This window comes from Cyclopterus lumpus, chromosome 5 (genome assembly GCF_009769545.1).
Source record: "Cyclopterus lumpus isolate fCycLum1 chromosome 5, fCycLum1.pri, whole genome shotgun sequence".
Lineage (NCBI taxonomy): Eukaryota > Metazoa > Chordata > Actinopteri > Perciformes > Cyclopteridae > Cyclopterus > Cyclopterus lumpus.
This window is the reverse complement of record NC_046970.1, coordinates 25,001,285-25,013,784: the sequence shown is the minus strand read 5'-3', so window position 1 is coordinate 25,013,784 and position 12,500 is coordinate 25,001,285. Positions and strand designations below refer to the sequence as shown.

Sequence of the window (12,500 nt, the reverse complement as noted above, 5' to 3'; positions counted from 1 at the left end):
GTGTGTGTGTGTGTGTGTGTGTGGGTGTGGATGGTCATGTATGGGTGGATGCCGATATGGATGGTTGTATATGAGTGGGGGTATTTGTAGATGTCGATGTTCAAGTAGGTGGAGATTGGCATTTGTACTTGCTGTGGGATGGACTATGGATACTGGATACTGATACTATTGATACTACGATGTTTGTTTTGTTGTGTATATGTATTTAAATGTCAAGGATTGCTCTGGGAAGACATTTGGGGGTCAACAAAATCAACGATTGTCTCTGAAATCTGTGTGTAATGAAATCATACCTTTATTATAACCCCACACAAGGCACAGTCAATAATAAACTTTGATTCTGTTTCAGTTGCATTTACAGTCAAGACGGTTTACACAAGTCAATATGAGAGAAACAGATGAACAGAAGTTACTAATGATTCAAAGATATTGAGGTACCTTATACTCTTTTAGGGGAATTTCTCCATTGAAAACAGCTTTTGAAAAATGTGAACATACACATTTATTCTGGGTTTGAGAAGAGCAGGAAGCCGCTGAAGATGATCCGTTTCTCTTGGCTGTCTCGTATTTCGGAGACTTTCTGCTCGCCCTTAAAGGACTGCAGCCAAACCTTCTGTCCGGCTGTCAGCGTTAAGACCACACCGCCCGACAGCACCTGAGAAACACAAGAGAAGTTAATAACTGGTGATGAAACTGTCTCAATCGAATACTGGTGCCTCTGCGCGACACCATCAAGACGTACGATTATTCTTAGCTGCCTGTCAGCGAGTTCAATTCCCGTTGAAATTTTCTTGTGTTACTACATCCGTGGTGTCTTTTCAAAATATTCCTATACTATAAGCCGATACTGAAGTGTTTTAAAACTTGCATTCTCTCTCCTCTCTTGTATAGAAGTATATGCTTCATGCGTTAAAGCTGCATTCCCTCTCCTGACCACCAGGGGGCGACTCCTCTGGTTGTATAGAAGTCTATGCTTCATGCGTTAAAGCTGCATTCCCTCTCCTGACCACCAGGGGGCGACTCCTCTGGTTGTATAGAAGTCTATGCTTCATGTGTTAAAGCTGCATTCTCTCTACTGACCACCAGAGGGCGACTCCTCTGGTTGTATAGAAGTCTATGCTTCATGTGTTAAAGCTGCATTCTCTCTCCTGACCACCAGGGGGCGACTCCTCTGGTTGTATAGAAGTCTATGCTTCATGTGTTAAAGCTGCATTCTCTCTCCTGACCACCAGGGGGCGACTCCTCTGGTTGTATAGAAGTCTATGCTTCATGTGTTAAAGCTGCATTCTCTCTCCTGACCACCAGGGGAGACTCCTCTGGTTGTATAGAAGTCTATGCTTCACGTGTTAAAGCTGCATTCTCTCTCCTGACCACCAGGGGGAGACTCCTCTGGTTGTATAGAAGTCTATGCTTCATGTGTTAAAGCTGCATTCTCTCTCCTGACCACCAGGGGGCGACTCCTCTGGTTGTATAGAAGTCCATGCTTCATGTGTTAAAGCTGCATTCTCTCTCTTGACCACCAGGTGCACAATCAAGACAAAATTAAAGTTCCTTGTAGAAGCCTTAAGGAAAAGCATAATTAGTCTAAAAACTACAGCTGGTAGAGGGATGTGTATTGCTGTAATAATACTCTCATTTTTCCTGTAAGAAAAACATAACATTTAAAGGAAAAGTGAAAACCTTTTTTTAAAGATTTTTCTCAGGCTTTGTGGCGCTCAAACTGACCTGATCGGTGTTCCGGTTGTAATCACAGAATCCCAGTTCCTCTGTCAGAGCAGTACTGATGATGTACAGACACACACTGACCTGAAAGACACACAACACACAACGCACAGAACAACTGAAATGCAGTTGGACATACTGTGTAGATTACAAGCGGTCGAAGAAGTGTTCAGACCCTTTAATTACTAATAGCACAATGTGAAAGTACTCCACTTCAACTAATAGAAAACCCAATTTAAGTAAAATTATTCAAAGTAAAAGTACTGATTGTGCTGAAAAATGTCCCCTGTCTACGGTGCATGTACTACAGTGTGTTAAATATACTGTTGGCTAGTTTAATCTACTATTAATCTACAAATGATATTTCCAACTGATCCCAGAGGCTTTTTAAATAGTTTATTTAGCTAAGAAGGAAAGAAGGCTTTTCCCCCACACATAAAGGAACTCTTCCTCCTTCATTTTATCAGAATAAATATTAAATTAAACTTTTATTTTGTCGTCACTGGACAGGAAGGGTACGACACAAAGTCAGACGCAGTGGAGCAAAAAGTACATCAGTCCCCCGCCGAGATGCAGCAGAGTAGAAGTATAAAGATGCGTAAATGAAAGTACCTCGACTTTGTACCATGAAAATCGGGCGTCTGATCTGTCCACGTAGTTTACGAAAACATTTACGGTCATAAGAAGGAGTCCAGCAGCAGTGCGTTACCTTGGCAACAGAGTGGAAGGTGAAGTAATAAACACCAGGTACTCTGCACACGAAGTGCCCTGTGGTTAAGTCAAAGTCCAGAAGTGTGTTGACCACGGTACTCTGGAAGGTTACTACCTGATACACACACACACACACACACACACACACACAAAGAAATAATGAGCTGATACAAACATACAAATGTAGAGAAAAAAAAATACATCAAGTACGTCAAAGTACAAAACGTCCCTAATGGACAAAGATGGAGAAGTATTCAACATGCAGATGATCTATTTCACAATTTATATTTTAATGATTGGTGTCACTTTAATGCTGCAGCTGGTAAAGTTGGAGCTTATTTGAATCACTTTATTTGAAAGATTTTATGATTTCCCCCGAGGGATTGATAAGGCCTTATCTCTATCCTATAACAACACATCATCATTTATGTATTGATTAGATTATATATTATTAATCTGAATACGAAGGTATCAAATAAATGTACCTTCAAGTGCAATTATTAAGGAGCAGAAAATGAAAATACTCAAGAAAAGTAAAATTAGACTTAAATACAACACAGTATTTGAGTAAATGTACTTAGTTACTTTCCAGCAGACATCAAAGAAAGACGGAAACGCGTTTTTATTTGTGGACATTTTGCAGATTTGAAAACGTTTCGAGAGTAAACAGCAGAGAGACAGAGAGGTGCGACTGAACCTGGCCGACGGGAGGATAACTGTTATCAGTCCTGATCACTGAGAAGGCTGAACGGCCTTGCTGAGGGGAGAGCTGCCCTCCTGGAAGAAACCACACACACACACAGTCGTGTTTACGTGACTTATGGGGACATTACATTCACCATATAAAACCGTGACCCAAAAATCAAACCACGACTTCACCCTAAAATGTAATCGTTTAAATTACAGGTCCCTAAAAGGAGGTGAGTCCCCAAAATGTTTGTTTTTTTCCTTCTTTTTTTTAATTTGCAGTACCACAAGTGGCCACTGGGACGAATCAGCAGCACGAAACAATGAATGCATCCATCATTAAAATTCTGCTTAATTTTTCCCCTCTATAAATGAACTTCTCCCATCTTGTGCAAGTCTCCCGTAGCAGAGCTGGTTGTCATGTTTCTTGTTCGGTTGTCGACCATAATCCATCTGTTGTGTATAATTGTATTCTGCCAAATATCACAATGTCCGCCCTTACCCGTTAAATGAAGAGATTCCTTTGTCTACTGACTTTTAAAATGTGTTCTTAATCTTAAATGTTACTATCTTACAGTTGCAGCAAACTGAGATAACTCCCATTTTGCCTTTTCATATATTTCATAAATGTCAGATGTTATTTCTATTATATAGGAGTTATTAGCATGATATAAACTGTAAGTGGTCAGAAGTGGCGTCGTTACCTTGGCCGATGCTCTTCCCCTCGGGGCCGGGGCTACCAAGCCCTCCAGGGTCCCCAGCTCCTCCCAGATGTCCACGGAAACCTTTCGGACCCATGACCGCCTGAGGGCCTCGACTCCCCGCCTCGCCCTTCAGCGCCAGCAGGACGCCGTCATCCACAGGACCGTCGTCCATCACAGCTGGACACAAAACAGATGAATGAAAACTCTTTTGAATCACTTCTTAAAACTCATTTTCACAGGCTTTAAATGTGATGTGATGGTTTTTTTTTTGTGTCAATATATTTTATCCCGGGGGTTTAAATTGTACTTTTTTAGGTTGTCTCACTGTTCGGCTTTCTGTTGTTTTATTGCCTCGCTTTCGCTTTGTTTGTGTGTCAAAGCTCCTTGGAAACTCTGTTTTTTAAATGTGCTATATAAATAAAGTTATTATTGTAATTCTAATGATTGAACCTGCAAAACAATATTTTTCTTGGCCACTTGGGGGCAGCAGAAACAAGTTGTGAACACAGCGTTAACATAAGTCAACAGTGATGATTAATTCCCGTTGTTCTTTGCCTCAGTATAAGTAAATATAAATAAAAATGTGCATAACGCTGTCCGTCTCCTACCTGGCTCTCCTTTATCTCCCTTCGCTCCAGCATATCCATCTCGGCCCGAAGCTCCCGACTCTCCCGCCCGGCCGTCCGTCCCTCGGCAGCCCACGTCACATTGGCCGGTCGTCAGGAGCAGAGCCACGCCCACCAGAGCCGCCATCCCATAATAACCTCCCATGGTCCAAAAAACCCTGGATTTAACAATGATGTTTAGAAAAAAGGGAGACGGTGGTGGCGACGATAATAAGAGAGAGATAATAAGAATAAAACTTCACAAGAAGTTGGATGACTGGGTTTTTGGTACGAAAATTATTTCCACTATAATTTAATTGAATAGTGTAGAGAACTAAAATGTGTTGGCAGATAATAATTAAATAGTTAACTGAATAGATAGAATATGAAAAGCCAACACTTTCTGTCATATTGGGTCATTTCGGGGGACTTTATCTTTTTAATTAAAGTAAATTAATTGAAAATGCTTTACAGTGTGAATGCTAACAGGTTTAATTGATATTAAAGCATTGCTGGAAATGTGTAATGTTTTTATTTAATTATTTAAATTCTTAATTCTTTAGATATTGTCCCACAAGGGAGTGGTTTGCACACAAAAAAAGACACAAAAAAGATCAGGATACAGAATTAATTCATGCACATAAAACAAAATCTAAAAATACAGTAAGATGGAAAAATATATAAAGAAAGGCACAATAGACATATTTTAGGCATTCATTTATTTTTCACAATATAGAGGTTTGACCTGCAGAGATATGATCCGTCACATTGATCACTTAGTTAACTTTATCTTTACACTCTCTAATGTTTGAGTTGTGTTACGTTGTTTAAACAAATAAAGCTTAAACAAATATTGTAATATTTTACTCACCGGTCAACTTCTCGGAGACGAGGAGCTGCGACGAAAAGACGCGATTTCCTCTTTTGGTGTAGAGATCAAGACTTCTTATTAGACTCACACACACACACACACACACACATACACACATACACTCACACACACACACACACACATTTGAAAGGAAATGAAACTTGCAATCTGACAGAAAGATTGATTGTTTAAAGTTGCTGGTTTAAGATAATTAGGATATTTAAGATATTTGAGGTATTTTAGAAACACAAACATGGCACACAGTATATTTTCAGGTTTATTTTTATTAATTTTAACAATGTTACGGAATGAATAATGACAAGAGAAGCCGTCATCTGTTTAGACTCAACTTTATTTATGTATTAATTTATTTATTAATTAATACATACATATATATACATATATATAAATATATATATATATATATATATATATATATATAACAAAATGCAAATTGTTGAGACATTTGAATTACACGGAAAGGCTTATATCGACGTTTAAATTAATAAAGAGTGTGGGGCGCCCTCACGTGGTCATGTGATGCAATAACAGCAGACTGACCTATACAGTTCAATCTGTACATTTTAAATCAATAAAAGGAGCAATTCTGAGATACAATCCCAACAGTGTAGGAAAAGGTACTAAGTTTATTCACCTTTGAGTATTTACATTCTCTATACTTCTACTCAACTCAGTGAAATATTGTCCTTTTACACCACGTTTATCCGACTGAGTTCATTTTCATGTGAATAAAATGATAAAAACACGTGATACGTTTTATAAAAACGGGCACATTGTTAAACCTTTTTTGGTTTGTAACCCTTTATGAAATTCATCGGTTTGACTCAAAAACAAATTCCCCGGGATGATAATGATTTAAAAACACATGTATTGTTATTTATTAAATATTGCTGAGACTCTGTTCATCATTTCTATTCAGAGCTTTTCTTTCGTGTCGTAAATCTTGCCCTGTAATATCTTCAGTGGGAGTTTATTCCAAGTGTTAAAGTATGGAAACATCCTCTCTGGATTATCAGGAAGCTTCTGTCTCTGTCCACATGTCACACTGGTCAGGTCTTCAGACAGGAGGAGTCCTGGATGAGCAGTGTTTGGGTCCAGAACCACAGGAGCGTAGGAGACCAGGTCCTTCATCTTGCTCCAGATGTTGAAGGTCAGGTTGCCCAGGTGTTTGGCCTCGTCTATCAGAGCTCCTGAGAGCAGCTGTGGATCCTCCAGCAGGGGGCGCTGCTGGACTCTTTCCACTGCAGCCTTGTAGTTGTTGAGGAACGAGACGTCTTCAGCTCTCAGCTCGTCCTCTGTGGCTCTGACTGTGTCTGAAAGAGCTGCTATCCCTCTGCTCAGAGCCTCCATCTTCTCCTTCATCACCCCACTCTTCTGCTCCTCTTCCTCCCTCAGAGCAGAGATCCTGGCCTCCTCTTCCTCCTCTAGAAACTGGCGAAGCTTCTTAAACTGATCCTGAATCTGTCTCTCTGTGTGTTGGACCTGGACCTTCATGTGTTCTGCTGTTTGATCACAGTTTCCTTTGACTTGTTCTAAAACCTTCAGTTTCTCCTTTAAGGGCTTCAGGGACTTCTGGAGCTCTTTTTTGAGATCCTCTGCAGCTTCATCGATGGGTTTGAATCTGTGGTCGGTGTGTTTCTCTGAATCTCTGCAGACGACACACACCGGCTGCTGATGGTCCAGACAGAAGAGTTTGAGTTTCTCAGAGTGCAGACTGCAGAGAGTCTCTGGAGCTCTCTGGTCGCTCTCCTCTAAGAAGGACTCACACAGGTTCTTTAAAACCAGGTTACGAGGTGGACTCCTTGATCTTCTGTTACAAACTGGACACTCCTGAGTTGGTTTCTCTCTCCACCATCTCTTCAGACAGTCTTTACAGAAGCTGTGGCTACAGGACAGGACAACCGGATCCTTGAAGACGGCAGACGGAGCAGGAGAGATCCTCTGATCCTAAACAGGAAGTTGCCCAACCGGTTGCTCCACTCCCCCTCCAGAGAGTTATGTTCACTTTGAGTCGGTTCTCCTTTGTTCTCGGGGGGAGTCGTGGGTCTGAAAGAGATTATTATTGTCAGTGTGAGTCACTTTCTGGTCTGTTTCCTTGTTCGTGGAATTGGAGGTGAAGCTTTGTACGTCTGTCTGTTTCCTTGTTCGGTGGAAATGGAGGAGGAGCTTTGTACGTCAGTGTGTGTCTGGACCGTTATTAACGAGTTTCCTTTACAGCAACGTACGACTGCAGGTGTTTATGCATCAAAGACGGCAGCCAATCACAACCTCTTACTTCTTATATTGTGCATGTAGAGTTTTAATTTGTCATTGCAGGTCTTGTAGGTAAAACCAGCATTTAAACAATGTCCTGTGTAATTACGTCACATGGCTGCATGACCGGTTCTTTAAAGAGGTCCTTGCAGACCAGGTGGAATCCAGGTCAAAGGGGTCCGTTCCAGGCCTTTGGGTCCACCCTGTCATCGTCGGGTCCACATACCTCTCGAGGGAAGAGCGCAAAGAAAACAAGGCGAGTTGCGTCTTGCTGCCGTGTCTGTGACTCTGAGCAAGGTGTAGAAAAACAAACACACGGGATGTAGAAATACGCTGATTTCCATCGTTACGGGACACGGGGTAAAACGATATCAAAAGCATTTTTTAACCAGCAATGATGCGTTCAATAAGTTATGTTATCATAACAAAAACATTCAGTATGCACTGTCAAATCAATCGATTCCTTTCTCAGGTAAAATCAGGTAAAAAGACAAATCAATAGCTGGTTTGTGAGATATCTGTAATATGAGTATCACAAGGACGGCACGCATGAAAACTCATGAAAACACAATACGGAATAAAGCCGGACCCAGTCTCTATATTTATATATATATATATATATATATATATATATACGTATACGTATATATTATACATAAATATATATATATATATACTATGTAAATATATATATATATATATATATGAGTAATACATATATATATAGAAATATATTTAACACATATATATAGAAATATATATATATATTTAAATATATATTTAAATATATATTTAATACATATATATATAAATATATTAAAAAAATATGCATATATATATTTATATATTATACATATATATATATATAAATATATATAAAATAATATATAATATATAATATAAAATATATATAAATGTGTACAAATATTAATATAAAAAGGATACATATATATAATTGTATTTAGGAATCCTGAATCTGCAGCTCCTTTTATGGTTTTATCGTCCCTTTTAAACTTCTTAATCGGTCAGCTCATTGTTGAGCTGACTGTGTTTGGTTCACCGCTCTCAAAAAGAATGTAATATACTCCAAAAGAATGTAATATAAAAACTTTAAAGAGCTTTCATCAAAAAAGCGATGCAGGTTCTACGTATGATTAAAAAAAACAGCTGATTTATTTTTTGCATTGCAGCCAGTGGCGGATGGTGGATATTTTATTTTGGTAGTGCCATCCAATCAATGGCACGCAGTCAGAAACATACTCACTTCATGTTAGGGATGAAGATGAACATATGTTTGGATGATTTACTAAATATTTAAAAAGCAACCAAAGTCAACGTGATGTAATCAATGAGAAGAAAACGTACGATTATAAATATTTCATCACTATCTTCACATTTTAAAGCATCTAACTTCCTGAAACTCATTAATATAGTATAGTTTCATATTACTGATCACACACACTTTATCTACTGTATAAATTAACGCAGTGGTGGAAAATATTTATTTTTTAAACTTTTCTGCTTATTTTCATGGTTTTTTAAACAGATAATAAAGACCAGATGAAATCCTCTCTTTACATCATGAACACATTATATGGAGAGCACTCGCTCTCACTCCTATTGGTTGGCTCTGGACCAATCACGGTGCCCGCGGTCAGCTACAACACAATGCTTTCTCCCCCTCCGCAGAGAACAATAGATCTGTTCCACCGAGAAGCCCACGCACACTTTCCTCCCGCAGCTCATTTAGTCCTCGACCGGCTCCTCCTCAGCAGGTGAGAACTCTCAGGAATACTTTGCGTGCCTTTACGATCAGGTAGTAAAACACTGTGTGTGTGTGTGTGTGTGTGTGTGTGTGTGTGTGTGTGTGTCTGTGTGTGTGTGTGTGTGCGCCTCAGGACCGGTTTGACAACCTCCACAGTGCTTCACAGGAATGTAAATGTCCCGTCAAACCACAACGACCAGTTGTTTGACGGCAGTTAAACTTCGTCCTCGCGTTTCTTTCGAGTGATTCGATAAAGTTTTCAGGACATCGTGAACGAAGCGTGTTTCCCGGAGGCCGAAGCGGCGTGTTTTTAAAAAAAAATCAATTAAAGGGAAATGCCTTAAATTATTAAATAGAATTTTCTTCCTCTGTTCAGCATTATTTATATATTTTTCTTATTTTAAACCATCTTCTGTTTGTTGTTCTTATCTGTGTAGATCCATTTATTAACGGACTTCCTTCAAATGTCATAAAAAAGAATAATTGAAAACGCAGCCGAAATGAATAAATGAATCGGGTAAAATAAAATGCTGTAAATTGAAATTCAGCCGGTGAAGGTGGGGAATGTTTAATTCATAATAATGCATCATATTTAACAATCGGCTGTATTTTGATGCCATAACTGTGAATTTATGCATTTTCTGTTCTCCGCGGTCCAGAAGCAACGTGAGGTTTTTAGTAATATTTAAACATCTGTTCGTCCAGCGGGCGTTTCCTTCAGCGATGAAAGGGGAACGGACCCTCTGCTGCAGCGTTGTTGATGGGAAGCAGACGTCTGCAGGTAGACCACCAGGTAGACCATCAGGTAGACAATCAGGTAGACGATCAGGTAGACCATCAGGTAGACAATCAGGTAGACCATCAGGTAGACCATCAGGTAGACGATCAGGTAGACCATCAGGTAGACCATCAGGTAGACCATCAGGTAGACGATCAGGTAGACGATCAGGTAGACGATCAGGTAGACCATCAGGTAGACCATCAGGTAGACGATCAGGTAGACCATCAGGTAGACCATCAGGTAGACCATCAGGTAGACCATCAGGTAGACCATCAGGTAGACCATCAGGTAGACAATCAGGTAGACCATCAGGTAGACCACCAGGTAGACCATCAGGTAGACCATCAGGTAGACAATCAGGTAGACCATCAGGTAGACCATCAGGTAGACAATCAGGTAGACCATCAGGTAGACCATCAGGTAGACAATCAGGTAGACCACCAGGTAGACCATCAGGTAGACCATCAGGTAGACAATCAGGTAGACCATCAGGTAGACGCCGTTCAGGCCGATCGTCGGGCAGATTAGTGAGCGACTCGGTGACTAAACCTGTTCGGACAAGTCTGGAACAACGTTTTCCTCAGACCTTCATGTTTAGAGGGTGAAGGTTTAGTCTCCTTGGGAACGAAGCTGTAGGAAGAATCCACTTTAATGCTGTTTACAGCTAAAACAACCTAAAGTTTTTTGCATGATGTGTACAAATAAATGCCATATAAATTAGAATGATTTTTTGTTCATATTCTTTTTTCATAATCTCATTGCATGTTTTGTTCCCGTGGTTCGTTTTAAAATGTTCATTTGATTTAGTTGTTTAAGCAATTGTCGACAGAAACTGCTGATAACGTTTCTAAATTTAACACACACACACACACACACACACACACACACTAATACCACACGTGCCTGTGCGTGTTCGTGTTCGGTTGCCAGTAATATTGTCCTTCTCTTGTCTCTCTTTGTTCTTTCTGCAGCCGCCATGAAAATAGCATCGTTCAACATCCAGAAGTTTGGGAAAAACAAAGTGTCCGACCTAGATGTCCTCAATATCCTGGTTCAGGTAAAAGAAAACACACACACACACACACACACATTTGACCAAACCTGGCCACACTATCACCTGCTCCAATTAAAGCCACTCAGAAATGATTAATTATGGAAAACCAAACTAAAGTTATCAAAGAAGTGAAACACATGAAACCTAAACCCCCCTCCCCCCTCCTTCAGGTCGTGTCTCGCTATGACATCGTCGTGATCCTGGAGGTGGTGGACATCAGCGGAGAGTCTGTTCAAACATTCCTGGAAGCTCTCAACAAGTGAGTGCGAGCTTTGTTTCTGTCATTTTTATTATAATCCGGCCCTGAGAAGGGAAAGCCGGTGCCGACGGGCCTCGAACGTGCATTCCCTCTAATGGCCACCGGGGGGCGACTGTGTCAAGTATCAAGGCGGCGCGGCGGACGGCGGCCTCGGCGTGTTGGTTGGAGGAGGCAAGAGTTAGGAGGCAGGAGTTAGGAAGCAGGAGTTAGGAAGCAGGAGTTAGGAGGCTTTGAAAGACGATGGGACATTCCCGTGACGACACCCCTCCCCCATCCATACCATAATTCTTCTGTGCGTGAGAGGACGTGGTGTTGACATCCCGCCTGTCTGTCGCTCTAGAGCCAACGGGAAGCATCACTACACCCTGAAGATCAGCAGTCGTCTGGGCCGGACGCGCTACAAGGAGCAGTTCATGTTCTTGTACAGGTGAGTGTTCACCTGCAGCCCGTAAGCAGAGTTTAGAGCCGTTCAGTCAAAGTGTGTGTGTGTGTGTGTGTGTGTGTGTGTGTGTGTGTGTGTGTGTGTGTGTGTGTGTGTGTGTGTGTGTGTGTAGGGATAACTTGGTGGACTTGGTGGGCTCCTATCAGTTCGATGACCAGGTGGTCGAGGGAGGAGACGTCTTCGCTAGAGATCCCTACATCCTGCGGTTCAGGTGCCTCGATACAGGTAAGAAAACACGGGAGTGTGAGAATAATCCGTTTAAATAAAGAAAAGTAGGTCTCCGTCCTTAAGTGGTTTTAAATACACAGGTGAAAATAATAATGACTCAGAATGTGAAACGACCTTAAAAGAACGAGATGTTAAAGGGTGCTGGTGAGGAAACGATGGTCTCCTCGTCACTCGAATGCTTCCACTCAGGGTTAGGGTTAAGTTTGGGTTTAACTCTCCTCCACAGTGCTGAAGGACTCGGGTCAGGGTTAAGTTTGGGTTTAACTCTCCTCCACAGCGCTGAAGGACTCGGGTTAGGGTTAAGTTTGGGTTTAACTCTCCTCCACAGCGCTGAAGGACTCGGGTTAGGGTTAAGTTTGGGTTTAACTCTCCTCCACAGCGCTGAAGGACTCGGGTT

The 12,500-nt window shown here is 41.0% G+C and overlaps 3 protein-coding genes across 4 annotated transcripts in view; 1 reads left to right on the top strand and 2 right to left on the bottom strand.

Annotated features, from left to right (window-relative positions):
• Positions 1–271: 271 nt before the first annotated feature.
• c1qa (complement component 1, q subcomponent, A chain) lies at positions 272–5,409 on the bottom strand. The gene is made up of 7 exons (XM_034532150.1): positions 5,301–5,409; positions 4,433–4,608; positions 3,825–4,001; positions 3,131–3,210; positions 2,432–2,548; positions 1,726–1,806; positions 272–655 (listed from the first exon to the last, which is right to left on the bottom strand). The coding sequence occupies exons 2-7, from the start codon at positions 4,593–4,595 to the stop codon at positions 503–505; spliced, it is 771 nt and encodes a 256-aa protein (XP_034388041.1). The 5' UTR covers positions 4,596–4,608; positions 5,301–5,409; the 3' UTR covers positions 272–502.
• A 373-nt stretch (positions 5,410–5,782) lies between these two features.
• On the bottom strand, positions 5,783–10,609 carry LOC117731124 (tripartite motif-containing protein 35-like). The gene is made up of 2 exons (XM_034533279.1): positions 10,031–10,609; positions 5,783–7,268 (listed from the first exon to the last, which is right to left on the bottom strand). The coding sequence occupies exons 1-2, from the start codon at positions 10,607–10,609 to the stop codon at positions 6,237–6,239; spliced, it is 1,611 nt and encodes a 536-aa protein (XP_034389170.1). The 3' UTR covers positions 5,783–6,236.
• The window catches only part of dnase1l4.1 (deoxyribonuclease 1 like 4, tandem duplicate 1), a 7,810-nt gene continuing 4,572 nt past the window's right edge, over positions 9,263–12,500 (top strand). The window contains exons 1-5 of one of the 2 annotated variants that reach the window (XM_034532134.1): positions 9,263–9,349; positions 11,092–11,177; positions 11,345–11,433; positions 11,774–11,860; positions 11,988–12,100. In XM_034532134.1, coding sequence (XP_034388025.1) covers positions 11,097–11,177; positions 11,345–11,433; positions 11,774–11,860; positions 11,988–12,100 — 370 coding nt within the window. In that variant the 5' untranslated portion in view covers positions 9,263–9,349; positions 11,092–11,096. Of the gene's footprint in view, positions 9,350–9,374; positions 9,391–11,091; positions 11,178–11,344; positions 11,434–11,773; positions 11,861–11,987; positions 12,101–12,500 lie in introns of those variants that run through there. The other variant, XM_034532135.1, reaches the window with a different exon arrangement.

Excerpts from the sequence above, each read along its gene's own strand:
- c1qa (XM_034532150.1), bottom strand. The coding sequence starts at position 4,595 with ATGGGAGGTTATTATGGGATGGCGGCTCTGGTGGGCGTGGCTCTGCTC. Across the intron at positions 3,211-3,824 it reads GGGGAAGAGCATCGGCCAAG|GAGGGCAGCTCTCCCCTCAG; the intron begins GTAACGACGCCA and ends GGTTTCTTCCAG. Across the intron at positions 656-1,725 it reads ACAACCGGAACACCGATCAG|GTGCTGTCGGGCGGTGTGGT; the intron begins GTCAGTTTGAGC and ends TGTGTTTCTCAG.
- LOC117731124 (XM_034533279.1), bottom strand. The coding sequence starts at position 10,609 with ATGGTCTACCTGATTGTCTACCTGATGGTCTACCTGATGGTCTACCTG. Across the intron at positions 7,269-10,030 it reads CGCCCGCTGGACGAACAGAT|GATCAGAGGATCTCTCCTGC; the intron begins GTTTAAATATTA and ends CTTCCTGTTTAG.